The following is a 27,901-nucleotide window of genomic DNA, read 5'->3' as shown; positions in this document are numbered from 1 at the left end:
ACTGTCCTTTTTGTAGCAACAAAAAGAATAGGCATCAGTCAACACAAATAAAAAAATACTTTAGTGAGAAACTACCTCATTATTGGTTGTTGAAAATCCATGATCTGCCTCTCAGACTGACTGAAGGGAATAATGTGCCTGCAGGCAGTGTGTAACAGATCTAAACGAAGTGACTCAAACAGCACAGTAGGCAGATTCATATTGAAACATATCAGCTTGTCAGGAACCAATTTTTATTAATATCATTAATAATGTGTCATCAGCATCATCAATGAAATGAGTTAGTCTGTTTAAAGCAGAATCAAGTGTGCATTCATTGCCCTTCTTTTCTTGATGAACACGTCAGTTCCACAAAGCGAGGAAGAAAAAAGGAAGAAGGGGTAAAGGTGGGGGACAGAGTGGGGGGGGGACTGCAGTGAAGGAGGAAACGCAGGGAAAACAACGTCTGGCGGAGCAGGAATCTCCCCCTTCACTGGGATATGATTGGTTTTTCCCTTGTGCAAGAATGACAACAAAAAGAAAATCAAAAAAACGGAAGAAAGTCAAAATGGTGCTCTAAAAACAAAGATGAGAGGAAGAGGGGGGATTGCTTGCTGGGATGTTGTGTTGTTGTTTTTGTTCCGTAAAAGCCACGTTAGGATTTGATGCAGTCGTCGTCGTCAGAGGTCTGGCTGCTGCTACTGGTTTCGGACTCGGAGTCCTCCTCGACGTTCTCCTCCGCCACACTCCTCCAGGGGGTGAAGTGGAGGGTGACCCCCCGCGCCCTGGGGAGAGCCCCGTTCCTCTGCAGGCCGTTCCTCTTCAGCTGCTCAGAGGACACACACAGTCAGACTCAATTCCAATCCAAAACCTTACGCCCTCCCTTACCCACTCTTACTCAGCTTGCGGTCGGCCACATTAAGTGCCGCTCCAAATAATGGAGGACATAATATTTTCATTTTCAGGTTTCACTCTACAGTGACATGTCTCCATGCTTTAATGTTCAAAAAGCTCGTTATTTTGCACATACTGCCTGTGCTGCAGCACCTCTTTCAAAAACCTATATAACACACTACAGGAGAGGGAAAACCACTAAAAGAATAATAGGGCCTCTTTAAAACCTTCCAACAGGGAGTCTGCATCAGTCCTGACTTAACCAGCTACCCTACCCAAGCCCCTAGGAAGTGTCGGGGCATTGAAGCACATTTTCGTAAGCCAATTGGTCATACTACAACTTCTGTGGCAGTCACGTGACGGCATTTGTCCCAAAAAGAGTTCTTCCCATTGTCTTAAATTGGAGTATTAAGAGTATTATTTTATTTAAGGTAAATGAACTACCCAGTACGAACACTTGAATATCCCTTATTTAAATAACTAGGTCCTAAAAGTTGGGAAATTAGCTGAAAGCCAAATCTAGAGCTGAGAGAGGCTGTGATGCTGCCGTGTTGGAGCGGATTGGAGGCGGGGCTTGAGTAAAAGTCATGTGCGCATGCTCTATGCTGAAGATCGCAGGAAGAATGAGGGAAGAGCGGGTATTTCTGTCCTCGAAAGTCAGTGCCCTATGCAACACACGGTGTACGAATGTCAGTGCAAATATTTACTATTAAACAGCACAAATTGACATTTTTACACAGATGTAAACAAATTCACAGGTTACGATGAATTATACAAAATGTTTACATCACATATAAGTGTCTAATGTGTCCAATCTAGAAAATGGTTAACTGCATATGATTGTAAAGTTTTGTATGTTTACAGCGAGTGTCTCAAAAGGCAAGCGGTCCGTCATGGAGGGAGAGTGTGACGTGGCTGGCTGGAATTGGGCCTCTGGGTTTTAAGTAGTGCAGTAGATCTTAAAGAGCCTTGGGGTGCTCACCTGCTCAGTTTTAGTCTGGAACTCTCGCAGCTCATCCTCCGTCAGAGGCTGGAAGTTGTCATCATTTTCTGGGTACTCCTGCCAGCCCATGGCCTTTAGCAACCTACAAATACAAAAACAGCTTTTGCTCAATTGATGGTCGCTTGGTAAAGTGATGACGTTTTTTATGTGCATTTTGACTTTTCAAATTATTTAATTTTGAGTTCCTCAGAAAGTTGTATTTGTATATATGAAGTGTTAGTTTGTTAGGTGTATAATCTTAGAAATATGTAGCTTCATATACATGTTGAACAGACGGTTGAAGAACGGTGGCCATAATGTTTAAATATTTAGATTTTGGAATCAACTTGAGTTTTCCTTCAGGAGTTGGTGAAGATACATTAGATACAGCCGAATGGTCAAATGAGATCAGATCGGCTACAATCACTAAATCATGTTCTTGTTATTAATTCTAGAGATGAGATTGCATGTGAAACAGGCGAAACACTTGTGGCATAGCGCCCTCTCCTGGAATATAATTAAGGATATCTATTATAGGCGTGTGGCACAGCTGATCTTCGAATCAGAGGATTGCAAGTTTGAGTCCCACTGCAGTCAGCATGTCGTTGTGTCCCTGAGACACTTCACCCCAAAGTGCTCCTGTGGGGATTGTCCACAGTATTGAGTATGTAAGTCGCTTTGGATAAAAGCGTCTAACAAGTGACATGTAATGTATTACATTTTTTTCAGTTGAGTTTTTCTTAAAGAATATCGTTTTTGTTTTGTTTACAAGAATACTTTTCACTGCTATTCCATGTTTTATTTCACCATAATAGCCCATCTTTATGCGAGTGAGTGCCAGACGGTCGTACCTGTGCTCTGCCTCCAGGGAGCTGGACAGGTGTTCGGTGTCCGAGTCGCTGAGCGAGTAGGACAGACCGTTCTCGTGGCACACCTCCTCGTGGTAGACTTTGGGCTCTGGGGTGCTGCTCTCACCCTGAGAACATTCACACATCACCACAACACTATTCAATCAATAAAAACCCATTGGAGAGGAGCAAACAACAATAGGACTTTGTAATTCTTGTGGATTATTATTTCGGCATTATTTAGCACTTTTCCAGAAAAAACCCAACTAAATATCACGCAACAACGGTCTTTGTGCAGACAGAAAGAATGTCTCTCTTTGGGACATTACATTCAAAAATATAATTAAATGGGGTTTCAGCTTTACAGGATATAATGCAACAGCACTGTGAAAACCTGCCCATTTGTCATTTCCATAGCTACTGTGCTGTGTCATGGTTAAAGGAGAGGCACTTCAGGTCAATAGGCTCAAATCCCACAGTACTAGATATTACTATGAAACTACACAGTTGATGATGTACAGTAAGGTCATTATTTATTATATACAAAAGGTTGCAAAAAAATGCAAATGATCTCATTAAAATGTGCTGATGTACAGACATTGGGTAAGAGCCAGGTTCAAAATGCTTGTTTTACTTTGACATATTGGAGTGAGAAGTTTATATAAGGAGGGAATGTGGAATACTCCAAACACCTAAGTAAATATTTGTTACATTTGATACAAATGAACAAAGCACTTAGGGATGGACCTTTAACGTTTGTTGAAATTAAATGCTACTGAAGTGGATTGTTTGTGCTCAGCGATTGAGAAAAAAAACTATTTTGAGACAATGGGCTTTAAAAAGATGTATTGCTAAAATCCATACATTTTGCAGGACACTACTTCTGAATAGATGAAGATAAATCAAATAATAACTATCACCATGAAACTTTTGGGGGGAGGAACTCTGCATATGTAAATAGACAAAGTAAGCACAAAGAAAGACATAAGAGCGTTGTGCAGCTTACCTCTCCTGAGGTTCCCGGGCTGCTGCTGGTCGTCCGCTCTCCGGTGCCCTCGTCCTTCAGAGCTCGCAGGAACTCGCTCTTACGGTCCGGACCGCGGCGCATCAGCTTCAGCCTTGACGGGGCGATGTCTATGGGAGGAGTCGTGCTGGAAGGGTGCTGCAGGGGCCGGGAGCAAAAGAAAAGAGAGTTCATAAAATCCTATTTTGGGACACTAAATTATCATTCAACGAAATCCACCTGGCCAGAACAGAAATGTTGGATGTGTTTTACAGTCAATAACCATAGAGAGCGACATGTTCCTGCACTGTGCAGCACAGTGACTGCTGTACAGGCAAACTCATTGCACAAATGTGAGTAAACATCTCTGTCAGAAAACCCCATAACAACTATGTTTAGATTGAACCTGTGATTTAGTCACACCGGCACTCACGCAGCCATGAGAGCCAGACACAGACAGACACAAGGACTTTCAAACCATCGCAAAGGCTCCCTCAACAAAAAGCAAGGGGATTTTACTCTTGGATTTTGGAACATTCCACATGTTGTCATTTACACGTTTTGTTCGGCAGGATAATTTTCACATATTAACATCACTTTTGTAATTGTTAAAGTGCAAATGCTATTGCCGGAAGTAATAAAGCTGACGTTAGGCTGTAAACAAACAACATCACGGTCGCATGGCTGCGCATCACATAGATTATTTAGTCACTTGCTAGCAACCACTATTTTTTTGAAACACAGTAGGGACACAATTCTGACTTTTACGAGTGGGGGTACTGACATATTTAAAATCGTAGAACCCAACGTGAAAATGTCTTTAGTTTGTGTTGACAACAGATCTTCGTCCAGGCGTCTGACCAATAACGCTACAGGAAGATGTTGACTTCAACCAGAGAGAAGTGACTAAATGCTAACTAATTTCCGCACTCATACGTCACCACTATATAAACACAGTTTGAAAAGAAAATAAAAATGCATCCTCATGGGGCTTGAAAATCCCCCCTCGCACTCTCTGACCTAAAAGATATTTGTTTGTCTTTTCCCTCCTTACCTCTTTCGTGGGGTTGTGCTGTGGTGCGCTGAGGGGGGGGCTGGGTTTGGCTGCAGAGACGGGGCTGGTGAACACTGAGTCTCGGCCCGGCATGTGGAGGCCAGACTTAGTGATCTCTCTACCACCGGATTTCCACTGGTTGCTCTGGAAAAGAGGACATACGAGATAAAAGCACACACTTTGCACACTATCATTTTTATATTTCTTAGTAGAAGGCTAATATAAAATGTATTATCACTTATGTCATGTATATTGTAAAGACACTATTCAGATAGATACAGTATCTCTCTACTGTTGATATTAATATACAGAATTTAACTATATTTTGACCTTGTTTGTAATGCTAAGTTAACATGCTGTTGTAAAAAAGAAAAGCATATTCCAATTTGGGATCAATTAAGAATCTTATGTCATCTAAAAATATTCATACTTTGGTGGGGGCCACAGCAGGCTTGGGGACCAGGTTCTTGTAAATGCTGGAGCTGGCCATGGGGGTTTTGCTGCCGTTGATGGGCAGGATGCCGGCGGAGGCGAACCCCGCAGAGAAGGCGGTGCCGGGGTCCTCCTTGGAAAGCTTCTTGATAACCAGCATTTTGGACACCATTTGTTTGCCACTAGGGGGGTTTTCTGGAACACAAATCAGTGATCAAATGTTACCCAGCTGCAGTGGAACACTAAGGTTAGCCTTTTCAACCATCTTTTTTTTAATTTAAAAGTGCTCTATTATGCTTTTTGGAGTTTCCACTTTACTGTAGTGTGTTATAAAGGTTTGTGTGCATGTAAATGGTCTGCAAAGGCTAAAACACACACAAATCTGAAAATGAGCATAATAGGGGCCCCTTTAAGAGAATCAACGCAGTCTTACCCCACACTCCAGCATGGGGAGCCACCGCTCGCATCGGAGTCCCAGGTTTTCCAGTTGTTTCAGGGTTGAGGGAAGGCTTAAAAGACAAAACACCCGCATTAAATAAGGAAGCTATTCAACACAAAACTGATTCTCAGTGTGCCTGTACTAAGTCTAGATATGGATATTGTTTATTCTTTTGGAATATTGGATATCGAAAGTGTTGCCTTTTCTGTTGTTGCTCACTCTTTAAAGACTGCATCACAGTACAGTAAAATCATTTTCTTAACGTAACAGACTTTTCAATCTATTATTTGCTTTTACCCATTTATTTCTGTAAATCCACTTTACTGACGATTTTGTGAAAGCATCACAAGTCAACCCTACAACTGTTTTGTTGTATAGATAGCTTGCACCTGCTTTCTTTCAATAAAGTAAAGCATTTGACAGAAAGTGGAAAATAAATGCTATTCCTTTACACTAGGAGTTTATTTGTGCAGTAACCTTTTTGAGATTAGTTGACGTGAGAGAAAGCCCTGCAAATGTAAGTCATTTAAAAATTCTATAAAACATTTTAAATGTGTTGGTATGTGTTTATTGACTTTCTGTACCAACACTATGAGCAGGTTAGAACATTACATTTGATGTGGGACTAGGCCTTTTTTTTTTTTTATCGTGGTATTGAAAGAGTTACAGAGCCTTGTTTTCTTAAGTCTAGTGTGTCGAAGTTTAAAATTCTGGTATAGCGACAACTAGGGATGCTCCGATCGATCGGCCGCCGATCGGTATCGGCCGATACTCACTCTCTGCCGATCCATCGGTGCTCTCTAAAAATGCCGATCGCGAGAGCCAATCGCATGACGTAAAATACATCACCCTTTTCTCTGTGTGCAGCAAACCAAGCTCGCCAAATAGGCTTCACCGGTCTGGCAGTTTTTTAAGGTGTCCGAAAAAGACAGTAAAATAGTGGTATGCAACTTGTGTGAAGCAGAAATCCTGCAGCTCCGCCCGCTGTGACGGACCGGTGAGCGGAGCAGAACACACACTAAGAGTTAGACCTAACACACTTAGCTCAGGGTTCCTGCGGGTTTCGCCAACTCAAATTTAAGACTTTTTAAGACCACTTTGAATAGAATTTAAGACCTATTTCACGGCAAGAAAATATGAAGGAAAATTGCTATGAAAGAAGAAATGCGTCCCATAATTACTTACAAAGTAAATGTATTCATGTTCAACATAAGAACAATAACTGAACATAACAGCATAACAGTACAGAATTGTGTTAGCGTGTTGGATTAAAAAGTGTGTGTGTGTGTGTCTGTTCGGCCTGCGCAATTGATCGTATTTTAAATCGCAATCACGATTTTGGCCTGCACAATTACGAAAACAACATAATCGAAAAAAACGATTATTTTGCTTTGCTAGGTTGTGACAGTGCACTATAACATATTTGTTCTAATTAATTTTAGTCTAATTTATATTTATTTATCATATTTATATACGTTTAGTAGCTTGTGGAAGTGCGCTCCAACATATTTGTTGATATTATTTATTGGTATTTATTATTTTGATATTATTTATTTAATACATTTTTGTATTGGTTTTTCAGATGAATTATACGTTCAGGGTAATCAACAGTTAAAAAGATACTGTTCAAATTATTATTTGTTTTAAAGTTCAATAAATGGATGTTTTAAAAGTCAATGAATAATCGTATTTAATAATCGTGATATTAATTATTGACCAACATAATCGTGATTATTGCCATAATCGAGCAGCCCTGGTGTGTGTGTGTGTGTGTGTGTGTGTGTGTGTGTGTGTGTGTGTGTGTGTGAGAGAGAGAGACAAGAGCTAAATTCAGAGCTCTGTTGCCTTGGCTACAATCTTCCATCGTTGCTGTTGTATGATTGGTGTTTAGCTACGGTATTTATCGTCGACAGCACCTCCGCTTTTAGGGTTGACGTAGACCCAAACGTCGCCCGGAGGTCCCCCGGTGTTGTTGCGGGAGCTGCTGAACTAGCTAACGCTGCACTAGCTAACGCTACATTAGCAAAACAAACACTAATTTATTTTGCAAAAGGTGCGGCTGGCTTCAAACACGTTCCCTCCACCGGTTTCAACCAAGCGCTAAATTCGATGTTTTCCAACCAAATACGGTTGAAATTACACTTCCCCATATGAATGTGTAAGTAGATTCGAAGATACATCAGTTTCTGACTGCCCATAGTGCCGCTAGCTGAAGCTTGGTTGCTAGCTTACTAGCTGGGTGTTCTCCAATAAGGGGCCGGGGGAAACAAAGTTAGTGATTACTGGTTCCATGTTGATTTAATTCAATACAAATTGTTGGGGGGAACTGAAAGGCTATTACCGTGCTGGTTACTTTGCAGCCCAGACATTTCCCCCAAAACACATTTAGACGCGATCACAACACAGAAGTACTTTCCAAATCCGATCATTTTTAAGACCTTCTAAATCATATTTAAGACCTTTCCTATTTTTTTGGTCATATTTAAGACCTTTTTAAGGCCTTAAATTCAGATTATCAAATTTAAGACTTTTTAAGACCCCGCGGGAACTCTGTAGCTATTGTATCTACCTCTGGAACAAGCTAAACTAGTTATAAATATATTTATTCTTCACTGTCGGGTCACTCATTACTGGATCAGCATGAGACGATACTGACAGGCTGTCAGGAGAGAGAGAGAGGGGGAAAGAGGAAAATATAGAATTTCCGCTCATTTCTCCCGTGTTATTCTCCAAAGTGAATGCAAACTTGAATAATGTACTTAATTTGAATGTAATAATTATGTTGGTTGTTGTTTGTGGAAGCGCCAGTGAATGAGCCCTATTAACATCATTTAAACATCACTTTAAATGGAAGATCCCCATAGGCCCCGCCCACTCGATCGGATCGGCCGATACTGATTCCGGCATTCGGCCCCAAAATTGGCGATCGGAGCATCCCTAGCGACAACCTTAGCAATGTTGGTTTTCAAAAATCAAAGCATGTTGTTGCTAACCGGATTAAGCCTCATGGGTCGAGAACAGGAAACTGTTGTGATACAAAATAGTGTTGAAATGTACGTTTTCACAAGGTAAATATGGGGAGAAAATGGAAAGTGAAAATGTTTCTGAAATAAGTTTTTACTACTCAGTGTCAACAACAAACACCCTGAGAGTACAACTATATTAATGGAACCCTCTTTTTATTAAATGTCAAGTAGCTTTACCACTGAGTATTTTATCTTTCAACAGAGCTTGGTCATGGAAGAGCTACGTTTAGGTCAGTGAACGCAGTGATCCACTCACAAAGTCCTCTTCCACGAACTTCAGCTTGTCGTCGTTGCCGTCTTTGCGTTCCTCGTTGGGGAACTTGTCCTGGTACGAGGGGCCCTTGCGGGGATGAAAGTTGCCGTTGCGCTGCCGGTGCGCCCCCTGCCTGTCCCTGTCCACTCCTACCCGTTTGGGGTGGCGCCCCTGGTGGTGGTGGCCGTCCTGGGCTCCCCGCGGCGCCCCGTGCCAGCTGGGTGTTTCTTTCCAACAGGAGCCCCCCGCCAGCCCGCCATGCCCCCCTTTGGCCACCCCCGAGTCCACCGAGTCATGCCTCAGAAGCAGAGAGGGCTGCTGCCACCCGTCACCTTCAGAGAGAACAAATATACGTAAGAATGATGCCAATACGGGGCAAACAAACAATCACAATAAACTTCTTACAAAATACACCAGCAGTTAGAGCAGTGGTTCTCAAACTTTTTCTGTCAGGCCCCCCCTTTGGAGAAAAAAAAAAGTCGGGCCCCCCCAACACAAATAGTCAGGCTCAGTGGCGGCGCCAGAAATTTATTTTGGGGGTGCTGTGGGGTAGCTTGACGTTTCATAGAGGGTGCTCAAACATTTAGGGTTTCCCATTAATGTACCGGGCGCTACAGTGGAATTTTCTACTGCAACATTCCCCACGCATATACACAGTGAGACAGTTACAATGAAGGCTCGATAATCAGCTCACGGCATAGGGTAAACTGCTATTTTTATAGGTGGTGTGTGGACCTCACATAGGGGGGTCCGGGGGCAAGCTCCCCCGGGAAGATTTATTTTTAAATATTGAAGTTAAATGCATCAATCTGGAGCACTTTGAGAGCAAAATGAAGAGATCTATGGATACATCTCTCAACACCCATATGAAACAGAACTGTAAACAGATTTACTTTTTCTTTATGGATATTTTACAAATCACCCTTTTAAACGTTATTCTTGTTTTACTGCCATATAGTATTTCATACCTGTTTTTCATTTATTCTCTTATTTTTTTATGACTATAATGATCATATAAACGTGTGCCTCAGAAATAATTGTTTACATTAATCGTGAACAAACCGTTTGAGACCCACTGAGATAACTTAGACTAAAGTGAACTATCTAAACACTGAGAGTCCTTTAGCTCAGGGGTTCCCAACCCCCGGTCCGCGGACTGGTACCGGGCCGTGGAGGTGTTACTGCCGGGCCGCGAAATGGCTGTGAGTTTATCGTAATATTTGCAGAATTAGAGATATTTAAAAATATTTTTATCATTGTTCATTTATGCACAGAGAAAGTTACCGGTGCGCCAATAGGAAGTGGAGCACACAGGGGACAACCGTTTAATCGCAGACTGTTATGTTTATGTGGGGAAGTGGCAGTGCATACATTATTTGAGATATATTTCGAACTCGGACTTCATTTTAAGGACATTGCGGCCAGGGGTGTAGAGCTATTTTTTTTATTTGTAAAACCTCCTTCACTTCATGAAATGGCTGCAGCATCAGGAGGCAGCCTCTGAGAAGTGCAGCACCAGCGTGTACACACAGCCTTCACTGTGTTCCCCACTGCAGGCTGCTACGTTTCACACACACACACACACACACCGAACGGCCTGATTATTACCCCTATTACTCGTTGTATGAAGGAAATGTCCGGTCACAAAGGCACATGATGTGTGTGTGTGTATGTGCTCTGCTCAGCTCCGCTGTGTGTGTGTGTATGTTTGGTGTGTTTGTGTGTGTCCAACAACGGCATTTGTTTTCAAATTACCATGAACAGTAATTTACACACATCTGGCCAACTCCATAGGTATGTGGGTGTTCCCAAAAGAAGTTAGTTTAATCTTAATCTCGATGTAGTTCTAAATGCTGTCGGAGTGCACCGGAACGAACGCCCCGGTATGACGTTATTATGGCTGGCAAACAAGCCTAGGGGTCTCCCTGACATTTCAGTTATATCAATATGTGTACAGTGGTCCTAATTTGTTTTGATTGTATCCTGGTTTTAAACGTTGTTAATATGTTTTGGATGCATATTGTTCTATTATTTGTTACATACAATGTAACAGCCTGATATTGCCATATTAGGCTATATTATATTATATATTATATTAATATTTGTAAAGCGGTCCTAATTTTTTGTTTTAATTGTATCCTGGTTTTAAACGTTATTAATATGTTTTGGATGCATATTAGTATTTCTTCAGGCTGTTAAAAACAATTAGCCTCTGTTGCCACCTGCTGGTGAGTAAATATTAAAATCAGCTAAAATTGACAACCGGTCCGCGAATTTTTTTTAATGTATCTGCCGGTCCTTGGCACAATAAAGGTTGGGAACCCCTGCTTTAGCTCACTGAGTCTCTCAGTCTGACAGGAGAGGACTCTCCTCCACTTTGTTGTTGAAAAAGCTCCTTATATCCGTTAGCGTAGCTCGCTAGCACCAGAAGCTAACAACAACGATCCCCGGTACCAGTGCGCTCTCTCTCTCTCACTCGCGCACACAAAAGGGCTCGTTCCACACACACACAGAGCCGAGCTTTAATGAAACACAGAGACCCAGACGGAATAGTACTGCATCATATTATTTTCGAATAAATAATTTTTAAATGTATGATTTTTTATTTTTTTATCTTTTACATTTTTTTTTTTTACCATTTTTCCTCCTGGTCTCTCGCGCCCCCCCTGGTATGCCTCTGCGCCCCCCAGGGGGGGCGCGCCCCCCACTTTGAGAACCACTGAGTTAGAGTCTTAAGTTCATTCATAGTGAGCCAACCATTCATTTAGCCTGTACAGAGGATGCTGGGTAACCTGAAGTGACGAAGTAGGGCTGTGCGATTATGGCAAAAATTCTAATCACGATTATTTCTGGTCAATATTGATATCACGATTATTAAATACGATTATTCATTGACTTTAAAAACATCCATTTATTGAACTTTAAAAAAAATTAAAACAATAATTTGAACAGTATGTTTTTAACAGTTGATTACCCTGAACTTTAAGTATAATTCAACTGGAAAACCAATAAAAAAAGTAAACTATACATTTATATCACATTTACATAAATAATATCAAAATAATAAATACCAATAAAGAAGATAAACAAATATTTTGGAGCACACTTCCACAACGTACTAAACATGTATAAATTAGACCCTCCAGAAAAACGCGATTCTGCGATCGCAGAATTTAACGCATAATCAGCAAAATGGCGCAGATTTTTAAAAGGCCGCATATTTATCAAAAGGCCGCATAATCCCCGCATTTTTCCACACAAAGTTGAGAGAAAAAAAAAAGTTAACTCGTCTTGACGTGACGTCATCAGCTCGCGCATCACAGAATGTAGACAACACTGTATAGAGTGAACGTGTGGAGCTCACACGATAGAGAAAACACCAAGATGAAAAAATCTAATCCATCTCATTTACCGATGAACATTTCTACTAAAGACCGGGCAAAAAGTGGGGGGAAACTATTCTGCACCCCGTGCAACTGTGTGTTGGAGCATAAGAGAAAATCGACGGTGACGACCCACTTTGATTCATTCAAACATTCGAAAATGCTTTCTGTTGCTGCGGACAAGAAAGCCAAACAACGCACGTTCACCGAGGCATCAACCTCCAAAACCCTTTCGAGGGCTACAAGAAACGAAGTGAGTAGCCTACAAGATTGAAGCTGGTTAGATAACGAACGAGTAAATGAAAACAGAATGAGGCGGAGAAGTGTGTGTGTGGGGGGGGGGGGTGTGTGTGTGTGTGTGTGTGTGTGAGATTAACATAGCCCAATTGCTTTTACAATAAATAAACATTGAATTTGTTTAATTGAATAGTAAAGGGGTTTAACATTAGTGGCAGGTTGTGTGTGAGAGAGAATAAATAAGACAGCCCAATATTTACAAAAATTGTTGTTTTAAAAAAAAATATTTCGCAATTTCACCGCATAAAATCACATAAAAACCCAGAATGTTTAATCGCATAATCAAGGAATTTAGCCCGCATAATCAAGGATTTTTGCCCGCGTTTTTCTGGAGGGTCTAATAAATATGATAACTAATGTCACTCACAACCTGTAATGTTTAATTATACTGCTACACGCAGTACTCTTATTTTGGTAACCCCTAATCCGGAAACCGGAAGTAGCGAGCTAAGAGGCTCCGACTTGACGAGGTTAGTGAAAGTTGACTGTGCGCTAGAGAGCATGGAGGACCGGAGAATAGAGAAACGGCAACTAAAGCTTTCCTTGTAACGTGTTTCTATGGATTTATTAAACAGAGCTGCAAGTCACAACACAACCTGGCCGAGAGGGCTTTTAGGGAGGGGTGAAAGCGCCCGCAGGATGTATAACGCAAGAAAAATTGAGAGTATCATTGCGAAAGGGAATGCAGCAAAATAATAGTTTTATTTATCGAGATTAAAATACGATTAATTGCACAGCCCTACGAAGGAAGAGAGCTGGGACCAGATTTATGGAGAAAATGAGATATAAGCATCTATTAAGATCATTGGCTAATAATAATGGACAAGCTAAAGTAGTCAGCCAGGAGTGAGACAGATTAACTGGAGTGTAGTTTAATGTGCTTTACGGAAACATGGCTGCACCAGGATATATCTGACCGCATCCTTTCCATTGATGGCTTCAGGACTGTTTCAAGGATCGCACCAAGAACTTCACCATGTCTTCATCATGTATTTTTGTTTCAATATATGTTTATATAAATATGAACATTTTTTATTGCAATATGGTGGAACGAAACCTTATTTTCCCCATGAGATTATTGAAGTATTTGGATTTAATTGAATAAACCACCATAACCCAACCTAACCCTAACACCTGAGTGGAATTGTACACCAAAATCAAGGTGAGACACATTATCTGCCCTTCTGTTTCAAAAGCTGAGGGGAAGCCAAATGTGAAAGCAAAGATAAAAGGCGAGTGGGGGACAATGGTGAAACAGACACCAAAGGGGACAACTGGAGAACCTGTCAAACAGGAAACATAAGCTTGTGTTTATTTTTTGCATTTCCGTGGGACAACTGACCATCACCGCTAAGCTAAATCTCTCATTTAGCCACTTGTTAGCAATTGCAGTTTTTATGACACTTGGGCCCGTTTACACGGAGACGGAACGGGTGTTATCCGCTACTGTTCTCTATCGTATTGACGGTTTGTTCACATGAGGCCGTAACGGAACCGCGGAAACAGAGCCCTCAAACGATAACGGGTCCCAAGGTGGGTAGATCTGCGGACGGAATGCTCTGGGGGGCCAAACGGCTCCGTGTGTACGCCCGATACGCCATAGCCCCGCCTCTCCCCACCTCTTCTGCTCACCCCCGTCATTGCTGATGTGTTTCGGTCAAAATGTCGCTTTTTGTTTAGGTTTCCTTTGACAGGCAGGCAGTCATATCATTAGCTAGAACTAGCTAGATTTGATCGATATGGATAGTGAAGTCTAATCGTACAGGAGAGAGATCAGAGATCAGCTGCTGCTGACGGAGACACTAGCTCTGCATGACCACCTGCAGCTCCGCCCGCTGTGATGGAGCGATGAGCGGAGCAAAACACACACTTCAAGTTAGATCATCACCCTTAGCTATTTTAATTACCCTTCAAACTACCTAAACTAGTTATAAATATGTTTATTTTTACTATCTGGTCACTCATTACTGGATCAGCCAGATGCATGAGACGGATACTGACGGGCTGTCAGGAGAGGGGGAGGAAAATAGAGACTCCGTGTATTATTCTTATATTATTATTATTATTATTATTATACAGAGTCGTTATTCATTTTTTTTAAAGCTCAATAAATAAAGAAGACCTCTGAAGGGCACTTTTCTAATTTTGTCCGGAAGATTTCAACTTTAACGGACATGTTGACCGGCGAAAATAAATTCTAATGGAAACTCTGCTGCGCGGTTCCCTTGGAAGAGGCGGAGAGGTGGGTGTTTTCCATCTGCTGGTGGACTACCGGTGAGATTGAACGTTAGTGGCAGTGGGTGCGGTTAGGTCTGTCGCGATAATCGATAAATTGACTTATCGTACGATAAATAAAAATGGACTCGATAACTTTTCTGAGCTCGATAAATTGCCGTTTACATAAAGATGTGACCAGCATTTTAGCCTGGAGCGCTGTGGCTGCCAAGCGCGCTGTGAGGGGCGGGGCTGACACACAGCCAGGTCAGGACACTCCGCGTGCACGTGCAGCAGCCAAATTAATAATATAGCGACAAGCGGGAGACAACGTGTGACTTACTCGCGGGGAATTTAAAGTGAAATGGAATTGGTTACAAAACCTAACGACACATCTCGATTCTCCGGTTTGGCAGTATTTTGGATTCAAACCAAATCAACGAGGCGAACCTACGGACTTGAATGAGCCGGGCGGTGTGTCGCATTGGTTTAAAAAAGGGAGCGACAAAATTAGGCAATACCACGCATTTTAAACCACCTAAAACACAACCACCCCATTCCGTTTTCCCAGCTGGGAGCAAACACGGCAGCTGGAGATGGAGAGCCCCCGCCCGACAATGCAAACATGTTGGTGTTCCTTGCTCGAAAACTTAGAAAAACAGATTTGGATAATGGCCTGTTGAGGCATCTGGGTCTTTGACAGTGGACTGTACACTTGACTGTTGTTTTAAGGAGGTTTTTTTTGTATATATATAGATATATCTATATCTATATCTATATCTATCTATATATATATATATATACATACATACATACATATATATATATATATATATATATATATATATATATATATATATATATATATATATACATACACACACCTATATATATATATAATGTCTATATATATATATATATTATGTCTATATATATATATATATATATATATATATATATATATATATTTATTATGTCTATATATATATGAGAGAGAGCTCTGTTTTCCAGCCTGACTCTATTTAATTTATTGTTTTGGTTGTGTGTGATTTAATTAATTTGTTTTATTTATTAATTGATATATTTTAATATTATTTCACATTTCATTTGCAATATTGAATGTTCAATAAAAAGTTATGTTTGAAAGGATGTACTTGAATTATTATTATATATTATCATTATGTCTAAAATGGTCTTAAAACGGTGCCGACAATATTATCGTTTATCGCAATAATTTCCAGAAAAATGTATCGTCCAACAAAATTAATTATCGTGACAGGCCTAGGTGCGGTGCACCTGCCTTTTACAGCAGGAGCACACGCTCGCCTCGGGGAGGGAGAAAAAGAGAAACAGAGGCCACGGAAACAGCCAGAGCCCTCCCTCAAACCCACCTCTGCTGCTCACCCCCGCGTCAAATCTACAGCTCCTCTACCACAACCATCAGCAACAAGTGGACATGGAGAACTACATGAACTACATGTTGCTAAGTCCACCGCGGAGAATAAACAGAAGGGCAACCAGGCAACTATGCTCGGGAGGTCTTCTTCGCTGCTTTTGGTGTATTTTGTGGCAGAAGTACACCGCCACTTACGGGCCCGGCATATGTACTACAGCATCTCCAGCGCTTTCGAGTGGTCTCGTGTGAACGGACACGTTTATTGAGCCGATTGCGTGTGGACGGAAGAGTTTTTGATATCGAATTCTGTTAGTTTTTGTTTCTGTGTAAACGGAGAATTGTTTAAGCCAGTGTTAACCATAGCCCTTAATTCAGGCCACTAAACAAAAACACATTGACTTTGAGACAAGGGGAATCAGAACTGGTACATTTCTAACTCATTAAAACACCACTGTCTTCTGAGCAGCTGGCCTCATGTCCTACAGGGAGATCAATATGTCCTCTTTAAGTGGAGTTAGCAGCTCTCCCTCGTCTTCAACTCCACACAGTTTAAAGTTCAGCAGAATTATTTTTACTAGAACTAGAACTAACCAGGGCTCGACATTAAGGACTGCCCGATGGCCCGGGGCCATCTAGTATTTAGCTCGGGCCATGAAGCCTCACCTGCTGGTTGCCCGATCGGGCAATCTATTATGCCCGTATCATGCAGCTCGCGGATCCAGTAATGAATGACCCGACAGTAAAACTAAACATATCTATAACTAGTTTAGGTAGTTTGAGAGCTAATTAAAATAGCTACGTGTGATATTCTAACCTGAAGCGTGTGTTTTGTCCGCTCACCGCTGCATGTGATCATGCAGAGCTGCGTGTCAACTTGTCAGCAGCAGCTGATCTCTCTCTCTCTCCCGGGAGATTAGACTTCACTCCCATTTATGTCCATATCGATCAGATCCAGCTAGTTCTAGCTAATGATAGGACTACCTGCTTATTAAAAGACACCTAAACAATAACTGTCGCAATGCAACTGGGTGAGGCCACAAAGTATAGCGCAGCATTATGCATTTGTTTACATGCCCACCGGAACCTCAAGGCATTACCAACAGATCAACGCACAATCAACCCATACAGGACATCTCTTTCTCCACATTAAGTGTTAGACATTAGAATTTACTATTCTTGTCTGTCACATACTCTTCTTGTCTGTCACATAAGTGGCGCTAAAGGGAAATTATTTTGACCGAAGAGATTTAGATTTGCCGGCTAATGGGAACTCTGACGTCGCCATTTTGTGTGCTTCGCGGATGCGCTCTGCTCCTCTCGACTGCTGCTCGGGTCTGCTCGGTCAGCTTCCGGGTGAGGGGGCATTCGTTCGACCAACTTACAGTAGATAACATTACAAACATTTTTAACAGGGGCCATAATAGTGTAAATAATATTTGTTTTCGCAGTTATAACTGAATGTAATGTTTTCTACTTTTTTACATCTGGGAAGGCATTTGCCTTCATCAGATGGAAAGTGTCTTCACCAACAACTGAAGTATTTCTTATAGCTATGCAGGGCATGCAAGCAAGCAAACACAAACAAGAACAAACAAACAAGTGAAATGAAGAATAAAATTGAAATTCTACAATATAATATTGTGGTGGTTCATCTTATAATTCAGTCTAGAGAATGCACCAGACAGCATCTAAGACCTGCAAAAATCTAAATGTTCTAGACGGAGGCCCCCCAAACCCTTCGTGCCATTTCATCAGCGCGCATTTCTCAGGGCAATCTCTATTGGGCTCAGGGCCATCTGTAAATTATCTTAGATGGCCCACAGGGCCATCTCCCAAAATCCTTAATGTCCTGCACTGACTAACTAATGACATTTTGGTAACATACCTAGCATTATGTCTGTCCTGAAAGCTCCAAAAAAAGTTTGTCTGTCTTTATAATCAGCAACCGAAGAACCTGGTTCTGGTGGTTCTGTTTTAAGTCATATGTAACATCTTTGATTCGCAGTATGTTTTTATTTTACAATAATAACACCTGGTTGGAAATTTCTTGCAATGTTATCAGAGTTTTGACAGATCCCACTCGACGTTAGTGATGCAATTCATCTTAGCCTCATGTATTATGATACTTAATTATTCATTTAGTAAACATTGTTTATTGATTAAGTATTTCGTATGCGGTCTGTTAGCTTGCTCACAAGTTTAAAACGTTAATTAATTACAGGACATGGTCAGCAGCAGACTTTAAATAACAAAATGAAATTAAAGCCACTAGACACTAAGAGAGTGGTGCAGGTTTGAGCCCTAAAAACTGAAATTGACTTATAGTACCTTTTTGACCCTCTTCTTGAAGTTAAGTTAAGTTCATATTATTGGTTAGACCCCTGAACGAAGGTCTGTGGTTCACACAAGTTTAAGAGATTATAACCTGTCGTTCCACGGCATAGAATATGTCAGTAAATAGCCCACTGGTGATTGTCTGAAGCTTCAACGTGTCATAATAACTGCAGCTCCTAACAAGTGGCTAAATGAGACTACTTAATCACTCCGACATGAGTCCCCTTTTAGCTAAGCTGTGGTGATGAACAGACATGCAACTTTGATTTAGCTTGTTAAAGCCTAACATTAACTTTTTATTTCTGGTAATAGAATTTACACTTCAAAAATCACAAAGTGGTGTCAATATGTGAAGATTATCCTGCTGAACAAAACGTGTTAAGTGTCAGGAGCGTGAGTGCCACAGAGCTTTCTTTCTGTAATATACCAGAATCCAATGGAAAAGTCTCCTTGCTTTTTGTCAAAGGAGCCCCGACGATGCTACTTCCTGGCCTAAAAAAAAACATCACTGCACCAGTCTATAGGTTACACATAACAAGACTTCCAATAAGGCCTATGATTGCTTTAATCCAGCACCTCACTGTAAGAAGATTCACTACACTCACAGTTTCATTCATATTTTCACCGTCTCTGCCATGTGCCGACAGTAACATCGTTAACAACAAGAGCGGAGGCAAACTGTTGTGAAGGTTACCTGCTGGAGCGCGCAGGGAGCCGTTGTTGAAGAAGCCATCAGAAGAGTTGTGGCGGCGGCGGCTCACAGAGGTTCTGCCGTCTCTGTGGTGGTGGGGCTCGCCTTGTTTCTCAAGGTTGGCAGCAGGGGACTGGAGGAGGACAGACAAAGGGAGATGCTGGGCAATGAATGATATGTCAATGTAAACTGAGGACAAAAAATAACCAAAATAGATAAAGCAGCTACCCCTAGCCCATTTTCCATTTTTTTAAATCTTTGATCTTGTGAAGAAACTTATAAATCATCCCCATAGTTTGTGTCTTACTCCCTCAGACAACTTCAATAACTCAAAGTGAAACCAATGCAGGGATCTATTCTTAGAGATCCCAAAAGCAGACATCATAGGAACTGAGAAGAATCTGGGAATGCTTTCTCTTGAGAATTGTGGCAGAGATCAGAAAGCCTCTGCGCTGACAGCTCTGCGTTTTATAAAATCGACTCCATCTGAATCATATCCTCGCCATGAGCTGAGGTTCAAAGATCAAATACGACTTCTCTTCAGCCTATGCCTGCAAGAGTCACTTCAGGGAAATAACCCCCCGCAGATTTACAGCGTTATGATGTGCAATCAAACAATGAGAATAAACTGCGGCTCCGACCCTGACAGGTGAGTGCAGACTAATCCCTGAAGACAGATGACATTGAGGTGAAGTCATGTGTCAGCAGGACAGTGACTGTGCACTTGTTTCACTGTCTTGTCTCTTGATTTCACAGACAGGCCACTAAGCTGGGCTTCTTCCTGACTCATTGATTACACTGAGCTTTGCACAGGAGAAACACATTTAAGGTCTTAAAAAAAGGACAATCAGAGCATTCAACACTTTCATTTAAAAATACCCTATTTTTTTTTGGGGGGGGGGGGGGGGGTTTACCCTTTCCTTTAGAGTTTTATATAGGTTTTGTATGTAAATGGTCTACAAAGGCTAAAATCCCTGTATTCCCTGTAATTTTGCCTTTTGTCTGCACAGTTCCTTTGCTTTTGTAATGCTTATAATTTCCCTGCTGGGTGAAAACAAAATTTTCTGGCTCTGATGTTATTAAAATAGTTTATTTCCTTCCTTTGCGAGACTTTAAAATGAAAGCACACAATATCTCAGTGACCCTCAGCTCAACCGTGTGCTGGCTGACATGTTGCCAACTGCACACACTCTCACTCAGGTACACATTTAGAGCAGTGACAATCAGTGGCGGCCGGCCCATAGGGGCGCCGCCCCTCCTCTTCCCACATGTTTGATTGTCATTAAAAATAAATAAATATATTTCAAAAATAACAAGGTAAATATTATATAGTTGGTATCAGTAAAATGTATAATCTACAATAAAATCTCGTTTGAAATTGTTTTACAATGTCTAAAGTTACTGATAAGTCACATGTTTCCTGCCTGGCCGCAGCGTGTATCATTACCCTCTCTCGTCCGGGCGGTAGAAAGGAGCCCTCAGCCAGAGCAGCAGCAGCCAACAAGCTGACTGTTGCTATCTGTAAACTATGCCGCCGAAACATAATTTCAGCCAATCAGCATTGTCAGATCTGATGCTCAAAGGGTGCCCTGTCAGCGCCCTGGCCTGTGTGTCTGTGAGTTGTTTGGACTCGTATCCAAGGTGACGCTACACTAGTTGTCTGCAGGTGCAGACTCCGGTGTTAGTGGATCGCCGGAGCTGTAGATTAACATTTACATGCTTATTGTAGTTGGAAGGGCAATGCCTGTAGCACCATGGAGCATATGTGTGGGCTGGACCTGTATTTTACAGGAAAGGAGTGATCAGAGGGTTGAGTTGTCGATTCTTGTTCAGTTTTCATCTTCCTCACCCTCTCAGACTTTGAGTTGCGCGCGCTGCTAAAGAGACGCGCTACCATGGAAACCAAACAATGGTGTAGCTGTATTAAAGTCAGAGTGGAAACAGTCGTGAGTAAATCTGATGTCGTCAGAAATGCGGGAGGGTTGGCCACACACACACACACACACACACACACACACACACACACACACACACACACACACACACACACACACACACACACACACACACACACACACACACACACACACACACACACACACACACACACACACACACACACACACACACACACACACACACACACACACACACACACACACACACACACACACACACACACACACACACACACACACACACACACACACACACACACACACACACAGAGAGAGAGAGAGAGAGAGTCTTCCCAAAGCACCAGCATTCTGCAGTTTGTGTTGGCCTACTGTACTGTTGCACAGGAAGATTCATAGCTAACCACACTGAAGATTATGGATTATCTCATATTTTTAAGCCTCAATTTGTCCTCCTCCCCCCCTCCCCTCCCCTCCCCTCTAACATCACCAGAAGTCATAATTTAAGGGGTCATTTCTCCAAAAATTATTCCGGGGGACGATCCCCTGGACCGCCCTAGTATGGTTGTCACCATTTCCAAAGCCCCACCAAAAATATTTTCCACCAGCCGCCACTGGTGACAATTATATTGTCAAGCTCTGTCTATCTCAATTACCATGTGCTTCTGTATCCAATCGGCAAATACAAACAGTACAAACAGTATAAACACACACACCTTGGCAGGCTGGGGCGTGGAGAAGTTAAGCCAGGCAGGGACAAAGTCATGCTGCGCCATTTAGGTCCAGTGTTTCCGGTCAGTGGATCGAGGCATCAAACCTCATGGCCAGGATCTGATACAAAAAGGGAATAGACAGTAGGAATGACATCTTTAGGAATTCAGTTCCATGACATTTCTTTCAAGGAGTTTTGTCTACCGATAGATATTTAGACATTCACTGCATAAAGGGTCTCTCCCAAGTGCCAGAGAGTTCTATTCTTAGCAGAAAACAACAAAGCTCGACTTGATGCAGCTGTGAAAGAGGTTGACAGCTTGGATGGTAGATATCTTGTGCACCATAATACAAGTGTGTATGTCATAAATGTATTTAGCTCATTTAGAATAGCTGTGGTGATAAGCAGCTATGTGACCACTTTAGTTTATAGCCTAGCATTTGCTTTTTACTTCTGCCCAATGCATTTCAACTTCAAAAATTGAAAAATCGTTGGAGATTATTCTGTTGTATAAAATGTGTAAGTAGCATGTTTGCCACAGATCATTTTTTCTAAATCCAAAATAAAAATTCCATTGCCAGTCTGGGATTTTGATACAATTGTGATTAATTGTGCAGCCCTCCTTTAAAACATTATGCATACTTTGTAGAAAATGAACACCTGCTAGTGACACAATGTTGACAAATGGCCATGTCACAGCAATTCATTTATCTCTATAGAGTACCCGGTGCATGTTTTGCCGCGGGAAATCAGACTGCATCATTACCCCAGAGTCTGGCTCTGAAGTCCTCTGCCTCCTCTCTCGGTCCGGCTTGGCTCTGTTCCTCAGGCCCGTTGGCGCTGATCACAGACTGTGTGCACTGACGGACGGGGAGCGGCACACCGACGACCCCCTCTCCACCTCCCACAGGAAAGCACAGCCCCTTTCCCCAGAGGCAGATCCCTTCTTCCAGGGTGAAACACTTGGAGATGGGTCAAAAAGTTGCAGGAATGATCTGGAATGGCGATCCAGAGAACTGGCCAAGCAGGAAGTCAGATTGGTTCAAGAAGGAGAATCGCTTCTGCTTAACAGATTCCCCTAACAGCTCCTATGCGGGTCAAGTCTCCGATGAATTTCCGAGTGCTACCGTTTCCAGTTCAGGTATTTCTTTCCCAGGCAGATTGAATTCTTCACAAACTCATTTGAGCCACTGTTTCTTATTGTCAGGAGTAAGAGAGTAACCCTGATAGCACTTTATGCTGAATGGCAAAAATGAAACAAATTCTTATGGGAAGCAGTCTGTGAAAGTTGTCTGCCCTGGAACATGGACAGCAGTTTGTGTAGCAGTTCCACTTTGACACCAGACGAGGGGAGACAGACAGCTGCCACACTGCGTGCCAGTATGTTTTGTCCTCGACTCGCCTTTTATCGAATCATTTTAAGATCTACCGAAACGCACGGAGAAAAGAAAAAAGGAGTTCAGAGACAGTCTTTTACTGGCGATGGAGGTCACTGAAAACCACTGCTCACCTCATTAAACGGCTGAAAAAGAGTGTCTGAGTTTGAAGGAAATAATGCTCAAAAGGGTTCAAAGTCACATGACAATGAAGGAAGTAAAACCCTATGTTACATCTCCGTCATTTTCAGTGTTGGTTAGTGAAATATAGATGCTGCAGGATGATTCATTATAATGCCGTTTTTATCTGTATACGTTTTAATTTCACATTTGTAAGATCCCCATCTAATTATCTGCCGTTTTCTGATTGAAGCAGATATAGGGTTTAGCTCTGATTTCATAGGTATGCAAGCTCAAAAGCGAAACAGCAAATCTTCCAAAGAAAAGGGTTCTGCGTGTCATACGATGCTCAAAAGTCCTTCATTGACAAATAGAAATTGTCTGAACAGAAATCCACGAGAGCCTATTCAACGTCCTCTTCTGAGTTGAAAAATAGAATAAGTCCAAAATGTGTCATGAGGGTATTTCCCTTCCCTTCTTCAATGATGTTTTCTCCCACACGTGACGTTTCTGCGATGCAGTTTTCTGTTGTTCTTGCTCAGGGTTTACGGGTATCAGCACAGGAACACACTGGACCTGAATACAAGAAAAACAGACTTCATTCAGAAAAGCAGGTTCAACAAATATAAACTTATTAACACTAAGGTGTTAGTTTCTTTAGTACACATAGCTTGTCAAATTCACCAGTCCTGCAACAAAAAGAACCCTTCCTTTACGAAAATGAAATCTCCAGTTTTGTTCAAACTTTTTTTTATTATTAATAATAAAAATAGGCTACTGCACATATTTTATTTTATTTCTCCGAGTATTAATTTAATGTAAATATTTCTCTATATTTTAATGTTATAACAATTTATATATATATATATACAGTTTTCTATAATGGTTTAGTTTGTTGGTTTTAACAATTTATCTTCATTAAATATGTTTATGTAAGCGTCATGTACACAAAGACAAATTCCTCATATGTGTAAACCTACTTGGCACTAAAGCTGATTTAGAAGAGTCTTGATTCGGGCTATAAGCTTTCTTTGAAGGCTTGCATTGCTGAGTTTATCGTGTTTAGGTCACCCTTTTTGACATAAATGAGATAGACCACTCATTGATCAACACCTAAGAAAACACCTTTAACTGAATGCAACAGCTAGCAAAATAGCCATCTAATGAAACCTCTCTGTAACATGTTTAAGGCAGGGCTGTTATAATAAACTTGCCTCGCATAATACGGTATTTCGCTTAAAGCAATATCTTCTTTAATACTTATTTTACTGAAAACAGCTATGTGGGATGTAGGTAAGATGCTCCTTTTTTTAAACCCAAAATAGCTTCCAGTTCAAGAGATGCCTTCAAAGCTCACTTGAAATATATTTTTGAGTGTTATAAGCAAAAAAATCATGACTCAGTGATCTCATGCTGAAAGCTGGCTCTTTTTTTTTCTTCAATTGTGTCAGCTTTGGTAAATGAAATATTTATAACAGTGTAAAAATAACTCAAAATACTTTCTTCCTCTGTACTTCTCCCAGACTACTGCGCATCTAACCAGGCCGTGCAGACAGTGCAATGCTGGATGAAAGATATAAAACCTCAACAGCGATTGTTCACCCCTACACCTTGACAAACCATGCAATAAAATACAGTTCACACAAAATCCATCCCTGTATGCCAGCACACACTCAGAGACAGCGTTAACGTATTCCCACTGAACTATTACGTAACAGCTCAACATCAACGAGTTTGCCACGGACACGGGCTTCAAAGAGCAACACAAACATCTAACGTTACTTCACTGTGAACAACACTCACGTAAATGACGGCAACACAATGCACGCATTTTAACATTATTATTCACTGTGAAACCCCCACATGTCCACAAACACAGCAGCATGCAACACACAGTAATGTTACATGCACGCTTCACCCAGCTAACTAACGCTAGCCGAGCAATGTTATGTATTAAAGTGCATTGAAATACGTTCAGAAGCAATGCAGCCGTGGTGTGAGCTTAATAACCAAAGTCAATCGCCAACTAACAACGTTATCAGATCTGTGTCAGCTCTGCTGTTAGCTAACTCTGCTTAGTTAACTAAGGTTAACGTTAGCGTAGCACTTGTTAGCTCATAGCTGGCGTTAGTCAGCCTATTAAGTGACGTTAGCCACTGATAACTGCGAGGTAGTTGACTTTACTTAACACAGTTAGAGGGCTAAGCAAAGCACAAACGTATCCAATATGCTAACTGCAACTAAAACTGTCTATTTAGGCAGCTGTCACGTACATATAATAGAGGTAAACAGACCTGGCTTCGTTGGAACAACACAGTTTCAAAATGGCTACCTTAGCAGCGGCAGCACACATTCATCAGCCTGCTAAGTGCTAGCGAGCTAACTTGCAGTATTTCGTGACGTTTACCTTCTCCGAAACAACATAGTCTCCAAATAGAGAATGTTCAAGGATATCAATAGTCTGAATATATTAACGAGATTGCACTTTTTTACAACTATGCACTTCTTTACTGATACGCTATTGACGTTTGTTTGGGTTTTCTTACCACTCGCTGCCACTGAGGGATTCGAACAGCCTCAATGATGCTACGTTCAAGATCTGCTGCGATTATGCAACCTAAAGAGGTCCCTTAGTGTTTTTAAAGTCGAACAGGCTCAATAGTCTCTATAAATACGTTTCTTTTGAAATAACATACATGGCTGAACCTGGAATTCTGCAATGATACAATACATATATATATTTAAAGTACTCCAAGGACACTATGTATGTAGCACGTAAAGTGGGATATTGCTATCCTGAATATAACTTAATACCTCCCCCGCCACTGACAGCCAAACCAGTCGATAACAGAACAGTCTCATTCAGTTTGAGAATATAAGAAGACAGGCATTTAATCGAGCAAGGATACAATGGCAGCATGCAAACGACCTTTAACGTAAGCTCGTCAACGTTAACTTTGTGACCACTAGCTTTGTGTAATTGTGCGTGTAGTGGCCATTGAATGACAAAACAATTAAAGGGTAACGTATACGTCACTTCTGTGTTTTATTGATTGTTACAGTATGAAAGCTCTTTATTGCATCAGGGTGTAAGCTAACTGTAAATAGCACAACGTTAGGGTGGTTATATCATGTATACAATTCCATTGTGCATGTCTTATGGGGATTATGTTATTAATAATTAATAACCTTTCTTTTACAGATTCAAAATGATTACTACATCTGGAAGACGTTTAATTTCTGGGGTAAGAAATCCACTGTTGACAATGCGCATGCACTAATAAAAACATGTTTTTTATGCACTTTGATGCTTATCATGTTCTCAGGTTTCAGTATGGAGGTGTCTTCAGCAGATAACCAGTGCCCCACACTACACAACAACATCTCAGCTGTTTCCTTCTCAAGCCTTGATGTCATCCAGACTCACTCCCACCAACAGTTTGTTGAGCATCAGCTGGCATGCCTCACGTCTGTGCCACGGGGACTCAAGAGCCATCTCAGGGGGAGTCGACAGGAAAGACGGCTTCAGTTTGAGGGCCCTCAGCCAGGCTCCTAAACCAGCCCTCTACATCGGTGTCTCTGGGCTTATCCCTTTCCTGTCTGCCCCTCTCCTGATGGCTGCCACACAGACCTTCTACCCGGAAGTGGCGTATGCTCAGATGGTCTACGGAGCCTCCATAGTGTCCTTCCTCGGAGGCGCCCGCTGGGGGTTTGCTATCCCAGCCGGTAGTCCTGCCAAGCCTGACTGGATGAACTTGGGTAACAGTGTGGTTCCTGCACTCCTGGCCTGGATGGCGGTGCTCTGCAGGGACAATATAGCAGAGGGAGCTCTGGTGGTTATTATGGGATTGGGCCTGTCTCTGCACTATGACCTGACCCTGCTGCCGGGCTACCCCTCCTGGTTTAAAGCCATGCGGACTATACTCACTCTGATCGCCACTTTCTCACTGGTGGCTACCCTGACAATTAAGAAATTCTGCCCTGAGAAGAAACTTAAAGAGAGTAAGAAATGACTCAAAAGGGACAGTGTGTACTTTTTAAATCACATGGACTCAATAAAACATTGAAATTATGCACAGCTGTGAAGACACTCAGTAATTATTTAACGAAGTAATCGTTTTTTCACTTTTAGGACAAATGTGAGTGAAATATCATTTAGAAAACAAATAAGTTGCCATATCCAAGCGTAAAACAAGAAAGACTTTGAAAGAAAACATTTGTAGAATCACATTGTTTGTGAAAAGTTATTATTAGCCGAATAGCCGTGCGTATTCTGATCACTCGGGCCGCTTCTTTCTCACTGGTGGCTAGCGTGAAAATGAGGAAATGCTGCACTGAGAAAAAGCGTTCAGAACTGAATTTACGAGGACAGTTTGTACTCTGAGTCACATGGACTCAATAATAAGTCTGGTCTGATTTGTTCATACTGTACATCATCCCTGAACAGTAACTCTGTAACATATTAAATAGTTCTAATATCTTTTGGGACAAACGTGACATGTATAAAAGTATTATATCTTACAAAGAAATGAATAAAAACAGTTGCAAAAGG

General features: G+C 41.5%; 2 protein-coding genes across 7 annotated transcripts; one reads left to right on the top strand and one right to left on the bottom strand.

Moving 5' to 3' along the window:
• Positions 1 to 195: 195 nt before the first annotated feature.
• On the bottom strand, positions 196 to 26,028 carry gpbp1l1 (GC-rich promoter binding protein 1-like 1). Of its 5 annotated transcripts, XM_079652072.1 has the most exons (13): positions 25,757 to 25,896; positions 23,364 to 23,925; positions 22,620 to 23,278; positions 21,858 to 21,972; positions 19,229 to 19,358; positions 8,914 to 9,242; positions 5,626 to 5,701; positions 5,191 to 5,387; positions 4,761 to 4,904; positions 3,710 to 3,865; positions 2,707 to 2,831; positions 1,856 to 1,958; positions 196 to 805 (listed from the first exon to the last, which is right to left on the bottom strand). In XM_079652072.1, the coding sequence occupies exons 4-13, from the start codon at positions 21,915 to 21,917 to the stop codon at positions 635 to 637; spliced, it is 1,491 nt and encodes a 496-aa protein (XP_079508198.1). In that variant the 5' UTR covers positions 21,918 to 21,972; positions 22,620 to 23,278; positions 23,364 to 23,925; positions 25,757 to 25,896; the 3' UTR covers positions 196 to 634. The 5 variants fall into 5 exon arrangements, with proteins under 5 accessions (XP_079508198.1, XP_079508196.1, XP_079508194.1 ...); XM_079652070.1 differs by having other exon boundaries at positions 22,620 to 23,925; positions 25,896 to 26,028; XM_079652068.1 differs by having other exon boundaries at positions 22,620 to 23,925.
• Positions 26,029 to 26,174: 146 nt separating this feature from the next.
• On the top strand, positions 26,175 to 27,427 carry LOC307020606 (transmembrane protein 69-like). Of its 2 annotated transcripts, none has more exons than XM_079652076.1 (3): positions 26,175 to 26,285; positions 26,552 to 26,594; positions 26,676 to 27,427. In XM_079652076.1, exons 1-3 carry the CDS (start codon positions 26,260 to 26,262, stop codon positions 27,360 to 27,362), a joined length of 756 nt encoding a protein of 251 aa, XP_079508202.1. In that variant the 5' UTR covers positions 26,175 to 26,259; the 3' UTR covers positions 27,363 to 27,427. The 2 variants fall into 2 exon arrangements, with proteins under 2 accessions (XP_079508202.1, XP_079508203.1); XM_079652077.1 differs by having other exon boundaries at positions 26,223 to 26,370.
• The last annotated feature ends 474 nt before the right edge of the window (positions 27,428 to 27,901 follow it).

The sequence above is a fragment of the Notothenia rossii genome (assembly GCF_949606895.1).
Source record: "Notothenia rossii genome assembly, chromosome: 9".
In the NCBI taxonomy this organism is placed as follows: domain Eukaryota; kingdom Metazoa; phylum Chordata; class Actinopteri; order Perciformes; family Nototheniidae; genus Notothenia; species Notothenia rossii.
The sequence above is the reverse complement of the archived record's forward strand: the minus strand, read 5'-3'. Positions and strand labels throughout refer to the sequence as shown.

Coding starts and splice junctions, on each gene's coding strand:
- gpbp1l1 (XM_079652070.1), bottom strand. CDS start 21,917: ATGGCGCAGCATGACTTTGTCCCTGCCTGGCTTAACTTCTCCACGCCC. Junction 9,243..19,228: donor CTCCCTGCGCGCTCCAGCAG/GTAACCTTCACA, acceptor TTCTCTCTGAAG/GTGACGGGTGGCAGCAGCCC. Junction 2,832..3,709: donor GCCCGGGAACCTCAGGAGAG/GTAAGCTGCACA, acceptor GAATGTTCTCAG/GGTGAGAGCAGCACCCCAGA.
- LOC307020606 (XM_079652076.1), top strand. CDS start 26,260: ATGGCAGCATGCAAACGACCTTTAAC. Junction 26,286..26,551: donor GCATGCAAACGACCTTTAAC/GTAAGCTCGTCA, acceptor TTTCTTTTACAG/ATTCAAAATGATTACTACAT. Junction 26,595..26,675: donor GAAGACGTTTAATTTCTGGG/GTAAGAAATCCA, acceptor TCATGTTCTCAG/GTTTCAGTATGGAGGTGTCT.